General features: G+C 44.8%; 1 protein-coding gene across 1 annotated transcript; it reads left to right on the forward strand.

Annotated features, from left to right (window-relative positions):
- The first annotated feature begins 12295 nt into the window (after positions 1-12295).
- On the forward strand, positions 12296-14692 carry LOC123127653 (nicotinamidase 1). The gene is made up of 5 exons (XM_044547419.1): positions 12296-12615; positions 13002-13185; positions 13391-13524; positions 13609-13794; positions 14386-14692. Exons 1-5 carry the CDS (start codon positions 12460-12462, stop codon positions 14461-14463), a joined length of 738 nt encoding a protein of 245 aa, XP_044403354.1. The 5' UTR covers positions 12296-12459; the 3' UTR covers positions 14464-14692.
- Positions 14693-15303: the final 611 nt, after the last annotated feature.

The raw sequence follows: 15303 nt of genomic DNA on the forward strand, positions 1-15303 counted from the left end.
GTTCCATATCCATAACTAAAGATAGAGAACAACTTAGAACAGGAAATAAAAACTACTTGGTGATAAAGCAAACAAGCACACACAAGAATATTCGCCCCACGCTATTGCTCCTGGGCGACGGCGCCAGAAAAAGGTCTTGATAACCCACAAGTATAGGGGATGGTTTGTAGCCTTTTTCGAAAAATATGAGTGTTAAACCAAACGAGGAGCTAAAGGTAGAACAAATATTCCCTCAAGTTCTATCGACCATCGATACAACTCTACGCACACTTGACATTTACTTTACCAGAAACAAGTATGAAAATAGTTTGTAGGTGTGATGCTAGAACTACTTTGCAAGAATAAAACTAGAATTACTTTGTAAGATAATAAAAGTTAGGTGTTTAGTAAAAGGGTTTGTGTCAACAAGAAAGTTATTTGTTCCTAGGCAATCGATAGCAAGTACCGGTAATCATTCTTGCAATTTTATATGAGGGAGAGGCATGAGCTAACATACTTTCTCTACTTGGATCATATGTACTTATGATTGGAACTCTAGCAAGCATCCGCAACTACTAAAGATCATTAAGGTCGTGAAACCCAACCATAGCATTAAGTATCAAGTCCTCTTTATTCCCATACATCATACCCCACCTACTTGGGTTTAAGTTTCTGTCACTCTCGCAACCCACCGTAAGCGAACCATGAACATATTGCAACACCCTACAGCGGGGGGGGGCTCACATTTGCACGAGAATGGAGGGCACCGTAGGACAGAACCATAAAGAAAATATACAATCATACCAACCAAGATCACGATTAACCCACATGACAAAACGGATCTACTCAAACATCATAGGATAACCATAGATCATTGGGAAATAATATATGGAGTTGAGCACCATGTTTAAGTAGAGATTATAGCGGGGGGAAGAGGTGTTACACCGCTGCATAGAGGGGGAGAAAGTTGGTGTTGACAGTAGCAAGATTGTTGATGTAGATCTCCGTCCCGATCGTTGCCCCGGTGGCACTCCGGCGCCACCGGAAGCGAGGGGGGAGAGAGCCCCCTCCTTATTCTTATTCCTTGGCCTCCCCCTAGATGGGAGGAGAGTTCCTCCTCTGGTCCTTGGTCTCCATGGCGGCGGAGGGGCGGGAGCCCCTCCGAGATTGGATCTCCCTCTCTGTTCTCTTCTGTTTCGCGTTCCCTAGATCTGGCCGAAAACCGTTTCTTATATTCCGGGAGATCCGTAACTCCGGTTGCTCTTAGATTTTAACACAATTTTTTCCGGATATAAGCTTCCTTGCGCTAGTACTTGGGATTTGATGGCTTGGCGTGGTTTGTATGTTATGTCAAATGGAAGGAGCTCAATGGCCCATTTGGTTATCCGACTCGTAGCATCGCGGTTGTTTATTATATCATTGAGGGGTACTTCGGAAGCCACCATGATAGAACATTCTTGGAAGTAGTGTCGTAGCTTTCGGGATGCCATGAAGACCGCGTATGCTATCTTTTGATAATGAGGGTACCAGGATTTGCATGGTGTGACGACGGTGGATACGTAATATATCGGCTTCTGAATTGGGAATTTGTGTCCGTCCTGGTCTCGTTCCATGACGAGCACGGCACTCACCACCTGGTGTGTTGCCAATATGTATAATAACATGGGCTCGCCGACGTTTGGTGCGGCCAGTATTGGGTTGCTCGCGAGAAGGGTTTTTATTTCTTCCAGTCCGGCTGTTGTCGCATCCGTCCACTCAAAGTGATTGGTGCGCCGGAGGAGGCGATACAATGGCAATGCCTTTTCCCCCAATCTGGAGATAAAGCGGCTTAAAGCTGCCACGCACCCAGCGAGTTTTTGGACCTGTTTAAGGTCCCTTGGTGTGGCCAATTGTGACAAGGCTCAGATTTTGGCTGGATTTGCTTCAATTCCTCTATTGGAAATGATGAAGCCCAACAGCTTTCCAGCAGGAACGTCGAAAACACACTTTTCTCGATTAAGCTTGATGTCATATGTATGGAGGTTGTCGAATGTGAGACGTAAATCGTCTATTAGTGAGTCGACGTGCCTAGTTTTAATGACGATGTCGTCCACGTATGCTTCAACTGTCTTGCCGATATGTTTCTCCAGGCATGTTTGAATCATGCGTTGGTAGGTGGCCCCAGCGTTTTTGAGTCCGAAGGGCATGGTGTTGAAGCAGAATAGCCCGTATGGGGTAATGAATGCTGTTGCGGCTTGATCGGACTCCTTCATTTTGATTTGATGGTATCCGGAATATGCGTCGAGGAAGCATAGCAAATCGTGTCCTGCGGTGGCATCGATAATTTGGTCGATGCGGGGGAGGGGGAAGGGATCCTTAAGGCAGGCCTTATTGAGGTCTTTGAAACCAACGCACAGGCGCTAGGATTTATCCTTTTTTGGTACCATCACCAAGTTTGCTAGCCAGTCCGGGTGTTTTATTTCTCTAATGAATCAGACCTCTGTTAACTTCGCTAGCTCCTCCCCCATCGCTTGACGTTTGGGTTCGGAAAAACGCCGCAGTGTTTGTTTGACCGGTTTATATCCCTTCAATATGTTGAGGCTGTGTTCGTCCAATCTGCGTGGGATTCCTGGCATATCAGAAGGATGCCAGGCAAATATATCCCAATTTTCGCGCAGAAATTCTCGTAGCGCGGTGTCGACCATTGGGTCTAATTGTGCCCCGATAGATGCTGTCTTCTTGGGGTCCATTGGATGGACTTGGAATTTGACTATTTCTTCTGCTGGTTTGAAGGAGGTGGATTTGGGTCATTTTTCCAAGATTACGTCGTCCTTATCCACCGTGGAGCATAATGCGGTTAATTCTTCGGCCGCGAGGGCTTCGGATAATGCCTCAAGGGCCAGTGATGCGGTTTTGTTTTCAGCGCAGAGTGCTATGTCCGGATCACTAGCAAGAGTGATTATGCCGTTGGGCCCCGGCATCTTGAGCTTCGTATACCCATAGTGAGGTATAGCCTAGAAGCATGTGAATGCATCTCGCCCCAATAGGCGTGATATCCGATGTTGAAAGGGGGCACTTGGAAGGTTAGTTCTTCGGTCTGATAGTTCTCTGGTGTGCCGAATACCACGTCGAGTGTGATTTTTCCCGCGCATCTCGCCTCCCGGCTGGGAATAATTCCCTGGAAGGTCGTGCTACTTTGCTTGATGCGGCTCCTGTCTATTTCCATTTTACTGAGTGTGTCCTCGTAAATGAGGTTTAATCCGTTGCCACCGTCCATGAGAACCTTGGTGAGCCGAAAGTCGTCCACGATCAGACTGAGGACCAAGGCGGCTAGTGCCCGGATTGTCCTGACTTTTGGTTCGTCATCGACATTGAAAGTTATGGCCATGTTGTTCCAAGGGTTTGTTGTTGTGATTTGACAGACTTTGGCGAGGCCGCGGAGTGCCCTTTTACACTTATTGTTTGAAGCGAAAGTCTCGAAGACCGTCAGTACTCTGGGGTCATCGTCTTCTAGAGGATGTTGCTCTGGGTTATTTTTGGTGATGATATCCTCGCCACTCTTGGCCACCTGCCAGAGTATCCAATATGCTCTAAGGCTGTGAGTTGATATAGTGTCCGGTGTTGTGTGTATCTTGCATGGTCCATCGAGCCATCCCTCCAGAACCGTTCTGCGTCTCATAATGGGCTTGTACTTCTTTGTCATTGGGACGGGCGTGCCACTAGGGTGCATCCTTTTCACCTGAACGAGGGATTAGGTGGAAACCGGCGGTTCCCGGCAGGCTGCCTGAGTTTTCCAGGCGCTTTCCATTGCGCGGTACTTGTATACTATGGTTGCCAAGTCTGCGAATCGTGATATGCAACGACGGCTGATGGCGTTGAGGATTCCTTCATCTGTGCAATTGCTGCGAAACGTTGTGATCGTGTGTTCGTCGTCGCATTCAATCTTATCTTTGACAAGGAGGAATCTAGCCCAGAAGTGGTGGGCCGTTTCCTTGTACTGCTACCATATGCCCCTGAGAGCGCTTATGTCTGGGTGGGTGGGTGGATTGAAGTCCGAACCCTGACCCAAATGGGATCCAAAGTTTGGAGAATCTCCGGATTTAGTAGATCGGGCTCCGGGATGTCAGCTGGTTTTTTGGGCTTGTCATCCGATTCTGTGTTTGGAGGACAGGACATGTCTTTCTGTGGGTAGGTATTCGGCTCTTCAAGTTCAGAGATCCGAACGTAGTTCGTCCTTAGTATAGAGGAAGAGTTGTCGTCTTGCTCCTCTACTACCACTACTTGATGGGTGATCGGTGAAGTTCTAATCTCTCCCTGGTTGGGTTTAAGCCCAATCCGATCTAGTTCGTGGCGACCCCCAAGGCGGCGATGCAATCTAGGCGCTCGTTTAAAGACGACAGCTCCGTCGGATCCATCTGCTTGGAGTACTTAGAGTCAACATGAAGGGGATTTTTGATGACCCGAGAAGCCATCGTCGGCTTAGTGGCCGAACGGGCGGTCGTAATAAAGCCGCCCAGCCGAAGGGTTTGGCCTGGGGCCAGTGTTCCTCCGGAGGTAACGTTATCCTTGAGAACAAGGCGAGCCATCGATCCTATCTTTCGACGGCACAGTGGAACTCTCAATGAAAGCACCAATGTCGGTGTCAAAACCGGCGGATCTCGGGTAGGGGGTCCCGAACTGTGCGTCTAGGATCGATGGTAATAGGAGATGGGGGACACAATGTTTACCCAGGTTCGGGCCCTCTCTATGGAGGTAATACCCTACTTCCTGCTTGATTGATTTTGATGAATATGAGTATTACAAGAGTTGATCTACCACGAGATCGTAATGGCTAAACCCTAAAAGTCTAGCCTGGCTATGATTATTCTGGGGTATCTACAGACCTAGCCCTCTGGTTTATATAGACACAGGAGGGATCTAGGGTTACACAAGGTTGGTTTTACAGAGAAAAGAATCTTCATAGTTGATCGCCAAGCTTGCCTTCCACGCCAAGGAGAGTCCCATCCGGACACGGGTATAGTCTTTGGTCTTTGTATCTTCACGGCCCATCAGTCCGACCCATATCCAATTGGTCCGACGCCCGAGGACCCCTTAGTCCAGGACTCCCTCAGCGCCCGAGGTAGAGGTCCAACCGACGTACGAGGTGAGCACAATCCACCACGACACGCCTGGCTCCTCTGGCGCGCCCTAGTGGGTTGTGCCCACCACGGGCCTCCGTTTGCGGTGATTCCAACTCCCAAAAATCACATATATTCCAAAATAATTCTCCGTGAAATTTTATTTCATTTGGACTTCGTTTGATATGGATACTCTGTGATACAAAAAACATGCAGAAAACAGGAACTGGCACAGGGCACTGGATCAATAGGTTAGTCCAATAAATCGTATTAAAAGTTGCTAAAAGTATGTAAAAGTTGTATAATATTGGCATGAAACAATCAAAAATTATAGATACGACGGAGATGTATCACTCAGCCATAGGTTCTATAATGTATGCCATGTTGTGTACCCGACATGATGTGTGCCTTGCCATAAGTTTGGCAGAGAGGTACAATAGTGATCCAAGAGCGGATCACTGGACAGTGGTCAAAATTATCCTTAGGCACCTAAAGAGGACTAAGGAAATGTTTCTCGGTTATGGAGGTGATAAAGAGTTCGTCGTAAAGGGTTACATCGATGCAAGCTTTGACACTGATCCGGATGACTCTAAGTCTTAATCTGGATACGTATTGAACGTGGAAGCAATTAGCTAGAGTAGCTCTATGCAAAGCATTGTAGACATAGATATTAGAAAAGTACACACTGATCTGAATGTTGCAGACCTGTTGACTAAAAACCTCTCTCACAAGCAAAACATGATCACACCTTAGAACTGTTTGGGTGTTAATCACATGGCGATGTGAACTAGATTATTGACTCTAGTGAACTCTTTGGGTGTTAATCACATGGTGATGTGAACTAGATTATTGACTCTAGTGAACTCTCTGGGTGTTAATCACATGGCGATGTGAACTAGATTATTGACTCTAGTGAACTCTTTGGGTGTCAATCACATGGCGATGTGAACTAGATTATTGACTCTAGTGCAAGTGGGAGACTGATGGAAATATGCCCTAGAGGCAGTAATAAAATGTTTTTAATTATATTTCCTTAATCATGATAAAGTTTTACTATTCATGCTAGAATTGTATTGACCGGAAACTTAAATACGTGTGTGGATACATAAACAAATATTGTGTCCCTAGTGAGCCTCTACTAGACTAGCTCATTGATAAAAGATGGTTAAGGTTTCCTAACCATAGACATGAGTTTGCTACCTCTTGAGCTTGCGTTGGTTTTTCATTTGAAGAGGAAAGGGTGATGCAACAAAGTAGAGTAAGTATTTCCCTCAGTTTTGAGAACTAAGGTATCAATCCAGTAGGAGACAATGCAGAAGCCACCGAATACCTGCACAAACAAACATCAACTTGCACCCAACGCGATAAAGGGGTTGTCAATCTCTTCACGGTTATTTCCACGTGAGATCTGATAGAGATGGATAAACGGTAAAGTAATATTTTTGGTATTTTTGGTTTATGGAACGGAAAGTAAAAGATTGCAAAGAAAGTAAATAGAAAACTAGAATTGTAGATCAGAAACTTATAAGATGGAAAATAGACCCGGGGGCCATAGGTTTCACTAGAGGCTTCTCTCAAGATAGAAATTATTATGGTGGGTGAACAAATTACTGCCGAGCAATTGATAGAAAAGCGCAAAGTTATGACGATATCTAAGGCAATGATCATGAATATAGACATCACGTCCATGTCAAGTAGACCGAAATGATTATGCATCTACTACTATTACTCCACACATCGACCGCTATCCAGCATGCACCTAGAGTATTAAATTCATAAAGAATGGAGTAACGCCTTAAGTAAGATGACATGATGTATAGGAATTAACTCAAACAATATGATGAAAACCCCATCTTTTTATCCTCGATGGCAACAATACAATACGTGTAAGTTCCCCTTCTATCACTAGGATCGAGCACCACAAGATTGAACCCAAAGCTAAGCACTTCTCCCATTGCAAGAAAAACCAATCTAGTTGGCCAAACCAAATCGATAGTTCGAAGAGACTTGCAAAGATGTCAAATCATGCATATAAGAATTCAGAGGAGATTCAAATAATATTCATAGATAAGTTGATCATAAATCCACAATTCATCGGACCTCGGCAAACACACTGCAAAAGAGTATTACATCGAATAGATCTCCAAGAACATCGAGGAGAACTTTGTATTGAGAATCAAAGAGAGAAAAGAAGTCATCTAGATACTAGCTATGGACCAATAGGTATGTGGTAAACTACTCACGCTTCATCGGAGAGGCAATGGTCTTGATGTAGAAGCCCTCTGTGATCGAATCCCCCTTCAGCAGGATGCCGGAAAAGGCCCCAAGATGGGATCTCATGGGTACAGAAGGTTGCGGCGGTGGAAAAGTGGTTTCGTGGCTCTTCTGGCCCAACTCTTTTGCTTCGGGGGCTTCTTTTGGTCCAAAAACAATCATAGAATTTCAGGTCAATTGGACTCAGTTTGATATTCCTTTTCTACGAAACTCAAAAACAAGGAAAAAAAACAGAAACTGGCACTGGGCTCTAGGTTAATAGGTTAGTCCCAAAAATCATATAAAATAGCATATAAATGCATATAAAACATCCAAGATGGATAATATAATAGCATGGAACAATCAAAAATTATAGATACGTTGGAGACGTATCAGAGTTGTCATTTGATAACGGGATCACATCATTAGGAGAATGATGTGATGGACAAGACCCAACCGTTATCATAGCATATGATCGTTTAGTTTATTGCTCCTACTTTCTTAATGTCTAATACATGTTTCTTCGACCATGGGATCGTGCAACTCCCGGACTCCGGAGGAATGCCGTGTGTGCCATCAAACGTCACAACCTAACTGGGTGATCATAAAGGTTCTCTACAGGTACTCCCTCCGTTTTCTTTTTAGTTCGCTTATAAGATTTGGTCAAAGTCAAACTATGTAAAGTTTGACTAGATTTGTAGGAGAAAATATCAATATTCATACTATGAAATCAATATTATTATATGCATGATGAAATTAATTTTCATAATATATAACTTTAGTATTGTAGATGTTGATATTTTTTCTAAAAAGTTGGCCATACTTTACAACGCTTGACTTTGACCAAATCTTATATGCAGACTAAAAAGAAATGGAGGGAGTATCTCCGAAGGTGTCTGTTGAGTTGGCATGGATCGAGACTGGGATTTGTAACTCCATATGACGGAGAGGTATCTCTCGGCCCTCTTGGTAATACAACATCACAAGAAGCTTGCAAGCAAAGTGACTAAGGATTTAGTTACGGGATGATGTATTACAGAACGAGTAAAGAGACTTGCCGGTAACAAGATTGAACTAGGTATGGAGATACTGACGACCGAATCTCGGGCAAGTAATATATAGACGAACAAAGGGGACTATGTATGTTGTCATAAAGGTCCGGCCGATAAAGATCTTCATAGAATATGTAGGAACCAATATGGGCATCCAGGTCCCGCTATTGGTTATTGACCGGAGAAGCGTCTCGGTCATGTCTACATCATTCTTGAACCCGTAGGGTCCGCACGCTTAACGTTCGTTGATGATATAGTATTATATGAGTTATGTATGTTGGTGACCGAATGGTGTTCGAAGTCCCGGATGAGATCACCGACATGATGAGGAGCCCCGGAATGGTCTGGAGGTAAAGATTGATAGGATGATATGGTTGGGCCAATGGGTAAGGCCCACGAGGCCTTAAGACAATGCACAAAGGGGTTTTCTCGGAGGGCAGGGGCTAGACACCAAGGTTCCTAGCGTCTAGCCCTGGGCCAGACGTTGTAGTCCGTGGCGTTTACATTAACGCCAGGAACCATGGCGTTTGGCCCTGGAGTCCGAGAAGGACTCTTCTTTGGATTCCAAATCGACTTTGGGGAGGCCCTCTCCCCAAGAAATGACCCTATGGCTCAACATACGGATCATGAATGTGTACAACTACATCAACCACGTTGATAAACGCTTCCGCCTAGCAATCTTCAAGGGTATGAAGATGCGCTCCCCGTCTCATAGATATGAATCTTTATGGATAGTTCTTGCTAGTGCGTAAAAAAATATTATTTTCCATGCAACGTTTCCCTACAGACTACTACTACCCCTAGGATGCCTACTACTACGTGGAGGCCGCCGATGACCAGGAGTAGATAGGAGGCTCCCAAGCAGTAAGCCTTGCCTTTTCGAACATCGTAGATGTTTGTGCTAGCCTTCTTAAGGCAAACTTGTTTAACTTATTTCTGTACTCAGATATTGTTGCTTCCGCTGACTCATTTGTATTCGAGATTATGTATTCGAGCCCTCGAGGCCCCTGGCTTGTAATGTAAAAGCTTGTATGACTTTAATTTGTGTCTAGAGTTGTGTTGTGATATCTTCTCGTGAGTCCCTGATCTTGATCGTACACATTTGTATGTATGATTAGTGTACGATTGAATCAGGGACGTCACAACGGACAAACTTTGATTTGCATTAATGGTGAACCAGGCCCATGTTTTTCCAGCAAGCGAGGTCTTAGGCAAGGGGACCCAATCTCCCCCTTGCTCTTTGACATCATAGCCGATTCCCTTTCTTCCATGATTTCCAAAGCCAAGGAGGCTGGCCACCTTAAAGGTGTCATTTCTTACCTCATCTCGGGCGGAGTTGCGCACTTACAATATGTCGGTGACACCCTGCTCTTGTTTGAGCATGATCCTATTAGTATTGCAACTCTCACGATCCTTCTCATATGCTTTGAAGCCATGTCAGGGCTCAAAATTAAGTACGCCAAGAGCGAATTGCGTCCTAGGGATGGATGCGCAATGGAAGGCCAACACATCGCTAGCCTTCTCAATTACCAGAGGTCTGAGTTATCGATTGTGTACCTAGGTTTATCCTACTCCAACTAATCTCTACAAGCTTCAGATTGGGATATGATGGTACATTGGTACTCAAAGTTGTTGAGCGTGTAGATCTGTGGCGGGAAGACTCATGTCCTCGGGCGCCACGCTCACGCTTACAAATGTGTGCCGTTCTGCTATCCCAACCTTTGATATGGTTTGTTCATCTTGGGCGATGGAGTTCACGCGTAGTTCGATAGAGTTTGTTCTAGATTCTTCTAGGAAGCGGGTGACACCAAGCGGAAAATATCACATGGTTCGTTGAGAAGAACTATGTAAACATAAAACCCAAGGGGGGCTTGGGATTACCAAATCCAAAAATATGAGTCCTTCTTTAATTTCGAAATGGATTTGGAAAATTTCTCAACGCGACCATAGCTTGTGGGCTAGGCTTCTTAAAGCTAAATATTTCTCCAACTCTTCAATTTTTGCTTCCTCTTCCAAAGGGTCGCAATTCTAGAATGGGATCCAATCCTACAAATATATCTTCAACAGTGGGCTAACTTTACGGCAGGGATGGGGCCGTTACCAAATTTTCGACGTGCAAGTGGATGGATTTTAGATGTTCTCTTGTTCGTCAAGTTTCCTAAACTATTTGCAATTGCTCCCGACCCTGTTATCTTAGTTAAAGACGTTTGTGTGGATGAAACCACTAACATTTCATTCTTCTATAACCTTTCTATCCTCGAATCTGACTCCTGGAAAGTTTTATAGAATATCACTAATCAGACCCAGCTCCCCAGTTCAAAAGACATGATATCTTAGGACTTGGAACCTTCGGGGAGCTTCTAAGTCATATCCATGTACTCCAAGCTATTTCATGGTCCTAGGCTAGGATTTTTTTTAAAGGATCTTTGAGCAACGTGCCTATCTCAAGCTTCTAAAGATCGCCTCCCTACTGCAATGAATCTTCATAGACGCAACAACCTCAGTAACGGTATGTGTGCTCTGTGCGGCACCCCTGAGAACGTAGATCACTTGCTCTTTCAATGTGCTCCAACTTTGTTCCTCTGGAGCTATGTGCGCCAATGTTTTCGCGTTGATTGGCGCCCTAATTTGATGCAAGATCTGTTAGGCTTGCTTCAGAACGCCTGAGGCCAATCATGGAGATTAGCATAGCGTATTTTTGGTGCATTGGTATAGGCTGAACCGTTCAAAACGAACATGTCATCGAGGGGATTTTACCCTCCCATCCTGCTAACTGTATTTTGAAATGGCTTTTATTTTTGTAACAATGTAGACCTATAGGAAAGAAGAAGGACTGTGAGTATGCTGACGTTGTGTTGTCCAAACTTAGGGCCATCCACGCCACCAACCGCCATCAAGTCGCTGCCCGAGCCCGCGATTTTGATGTAGCCCTACCGTTTCATTACATGAACATAATCTGCTTCTAGCATCGGACTATATTGTGTGCGATGTTATTTGTGTTGATTCTGTATTTGACTCCTATGTCGTTTCTACCTTTATTAAGTCAACAAAGCCGAGCGTCCCTAGCGTCTTTTCTTCACAAAAATAACCAAACACAAATGGGTATGAAATCTCGTTCATGTGTTTTGCTCAGCGGTGATAGATAACAACGGCGTGATGCGTCGTGCTACCAATCGACATGATACCTCCTCCGGTCCTTTTTACTCTGCATGTAAGAATTATCTGAAGTCAAACTTCACAAATTTTGACCATATTTATATGAAAAAATATCAATATCTACCATGCTAAAGTTATACAATATGAAAGTTTAAATCATGACACACCTACTGATATTAATTTCTTATTATGAATGTTGGTATTATTTTCTCTAAAGTTGATCAAATTTTACGAGGCTTAATTTTAGACAAATCTTATATACGGAGTAAAAAGAGGACCGGAGGGAGTAAAGTAAGGGCATCTCCAACAGTTGTAAGATATATGTTGGTAAATTTGCCACCTAGGACATAATGATGATGTGGCATATATTAAATGTGAAGAGAGAGCAAAATTGTATGTAGATTAACCAACAACCTTTGCACAAGCTGCAAAATAAAATAGAGAGCAATCACATTTATTTTTTCATCATCTATTGGATAGCTTACATACAACTCATTACAGTAGTTGTATGATAGCTTATTTGTTGATGGCATGGACATTTTACTAACAAAACTAACATATAACCTGTGGAGATGCCCTAAACCTAAACTTGACTTGTCAATCGCACCGCAAATCAGCTCGGCGCCTTCTCACTCACTCCAACCACTCCTTGATGTAGGCCGTATTAGTTGTTTTCCCCATCTGTTCGCTCATATCCGCGCGCAGCCACATTTCTTTTTATCAAATCAGTTCACCCAGGTGGACGAATGAATTTCCTTCTCATCTTGGATGTCGTTTGACCAAGTTTGCCCAATCCGGGTCCCGCCTCTACAACTGGATGGTGCCAGTCGAGAAAGATTAGACAAAACAGGGCTCGTGACGACTAGTTGATCGGGACCAGTCAAACCCAAACCACCAACCGCCCCTTCCCTTCACGCATCTCCATGGGGTCCGAAGCCGGCGGCGGCGCCGCCGCGATTGACCTGCTCCGCTCGGCGGCGCCCTTCCTGCCGGACGCCGACCTTCTCCTGACGCCCGGCACGGGGCTCGTCCTCGTCGACCTCGTTAACGGCTTCTGCACCGTCGGCGCCGGGAACCTCGTGAGTTCTGCTCCCCCTCCTCTGCTCCGTTTTTGAGTATATTATCAAGTGAAGAGCCTTCGCGCGAGGTTGATCGACTCTTGCGGGATCTCGGTGGTCCGGTGGGGTGGATGCATGCCACCATGCCGAAAGAGTTGGAGTTTTGCTGCTTGCTCTACGATGGAGACGCGAGTGAATGGGCCAGATACCCTCTCGCAGCTTTCTCCTACCTCGCTTCTTGGCTCTTTTGTTCTTTTCTTGTCACGCACTTCTCGCTCTTCCTCTCTTTTTTCTCTTTCCGGCCCATCTTGAATCTCCACTTTCCCTTTTCTTCCTCCCATGAATTAATATCAATCTGCATGAAGTATTATTACTCGTTTTACTTATAAGAAAGATGGCGTTTGCAGGCCCCTGTCACCCCAAATAAGCAGATCGAGAAGATGGTGGAGGAGTCTACCAGGCTTGCCAAGGTGTTCTGCCAGAGGAACTGGCCGGTCTTTGCGTTCCTTGATACCCACCATCCCGATAGGCCCGAGCCGCCTTTCCCGCCGCACTGCATCATCGGCTCCGGTGAAGAAAACTTTGTTCCAGGTTAAACACCAGCTCCACATTTTTTGTATTATTACTTATTACCTTAAGCCTTTCGTAGAGCATGTTCAGTTTCTATGAACTGATTCTTTCATGTTGAATTGGGATGCTAAATCGATGGTTTTGGCAACCTGATAAGATATGGGAGAATGACAGCAGAATACGTTCCATATCTGGATTCTGACGAAGTTCAATCTGCCATATGCAGCTCTGGAGTGGCTGGAGAATGATCCAAATGTGACAATGAGGCGCAAGGACTGCATTGATGGTTATCTTGCTTCATTTGAGAAGGACGGGTCCAATGTTTTCAGCGAGTGGGTCGCAAAGTTCCAGATCAAAACCGTAAGAGATCCTTCCTATTTAAATGTTCGGTGGAAAAAAGTGTGATCCCCATTTATAAATGATTCATGAATTTGCTTGATGCAGGTTTTGGTTGTAGGAATATGCACTGACTTCTGTGTTTTGGACTTTGTGAGTTCTACTCTGGCTGCAAGAAACATTGGCCGAGTGCCCCCGTTGGAAGATGTTGTGATCTATTCCGAGGGATGTGCGACATTTGACCTCCCTGTCGAAGTAGCCAGGAGTATCAAGGGAGCTTTGGCCCATCCACAGGTACTCAGCCACTAAACTCTACTATGCATGGTCAGTGAGAGTGTAGACTTCAGAAAGAGAGTAGATAGCTTTTGTATTCTGGAGCATGTAATTTTAGCTAGTATTAGGTTTTGTAAAACAGAGGACATTGAAGGAGTTCCCAGCATCCAGAGTTTATATACCATACCAAAATCCCATGCCATGTGATCCGGAGTTTCCATAGCTATATAGAACATCAACAAAGAGGAAAATTGTGTTCTGCCTAAAAAAAGTGCACTAGTTTTACATGGAAAATGCACTGTCGTGTTGGCTGCGAAGTTCCTAGCATCCAGAGTCTATACCGTGCTAAAAACATAGGCCATATGATCCGGAGTTTATAGCAATAGAACAAAGAGAGAATTATGTTCTGCCTAAAAGAAAGTGCAGTAGTTTTACACGAAAATGCATTGTTGGCTGTGAAGTATCTACGCGTAGAGTTCAGCTGCTTTCTCTTGATCTGAAAGTCACTGCATAGGCACAACGGTAGCAAATTTGCTTTGATATCTTGTGCGTTCCCTTGCTCATTAAAAGAAAGAAACATGGACTTATAGCTAACCTTTCATAATGATGCAGGATCTTATGCATCACATGGGACTTTACATGGCCAAATCAAGGGGTGCGAAGATAGTTGACGGAATTCTCGAAGAATAAGGCTAGATCATTCATCAGGTCTGATAGTCTTGCTGGAAGGACCGTGCTATAGTTCTATGTAGTCCTCCTGTTTATCCACTCTATGTAGAATAATCAGATGGTGTATCTGCCGCCTGTGCACTGACACTGTTCCACTGTATGTGCCATGCATGGTTATCTGTAATTATCCAAGGAGTGATGTTAACAAGCATTTACTTTACAGTACGCAGAATAGATACCATTTCCAATATATGTTTTGGTGCCGCGTAGTACGTATATATTCTGGGTTCCAAGGTTGCCCATCATAGAATATGAACCAAAACCGCTGATGAGATTGCTTGGAAAGACGTGGATTGGACCGGGTAGTCTCCCCGTCAGACCTCGCGATGTGTGTTGCCTAGTGCCACCATATCCATGGGTCAAGATGGGAATGGGCCGACCCGGCCCTGGCCTTGGACCCGGCCCTAGTGGCCTCAGGGCCAATATAAGAGGCCACGGGCTGACCCGCCCGATGGGTATTTCGGGTCGACCCAATTATTAGTGACGTATGTTGCTTTTTCTTGTGATGTGCTGATAGCTAAAATCCTAATAGAGTAGTACGGAATCTAGGAATGAAAGAAAAAAAATACGGAGATCCAAGTGGTCTAGCTGCTGCATCCGTGCATTATACATTCATACATTCGTAGACCATAGTAAGCTCGTGTGTTTCTTTCTGGACATTGTACAGACATGCAACATCCGTGTGGCCGTGTGGGTGTGTCTAGCCATCGGATGCCGCTAGTACTACTAGTTGACGTCAGACCCGACGCTCTACCGACAAGTCTCAAATGTGCACTAGGAGCTGGACGGCGCATGGGAGAC

Source organism: Triticum aestivum, chromosome 6A, assembly GCF_018294505.1.
Source record: "Triticum aestivum cultivar Chinese Spring chromosome 6A, IWGSC CS RefSeq v2.1, whole genome shotgun sequence".
NCBI lineage: Eukaryota > Viridiplantae > Streptophyta > Magnoliopsida > Poales > Poaceae > Triticum > Triticum aestivum.

Coding starts and splice junctions, on each gene's coding strand:
- LOC123127653 (XM_044547419.1), top strand. CDS start 12,460: ATGGGGTCCGAAGCCGGCGGCGGCGCCGCCGCGATTGACCTGCTCCGC. Junction 12,616..13,001: donor CCGTCGGCGCCGGGAACCTC/GTGAGTTCTGCT, acceptor TGGCGTTTGCAG/GCCCCTGTCACCCCAAATAA. Junction 13,186..13,390: donor TGAAGAAAACTTTGTTCCAG/GTTAAACACCAG, acceptor TGCCATATGCAG/CTCTGGAGTGGCTGGAGAAT.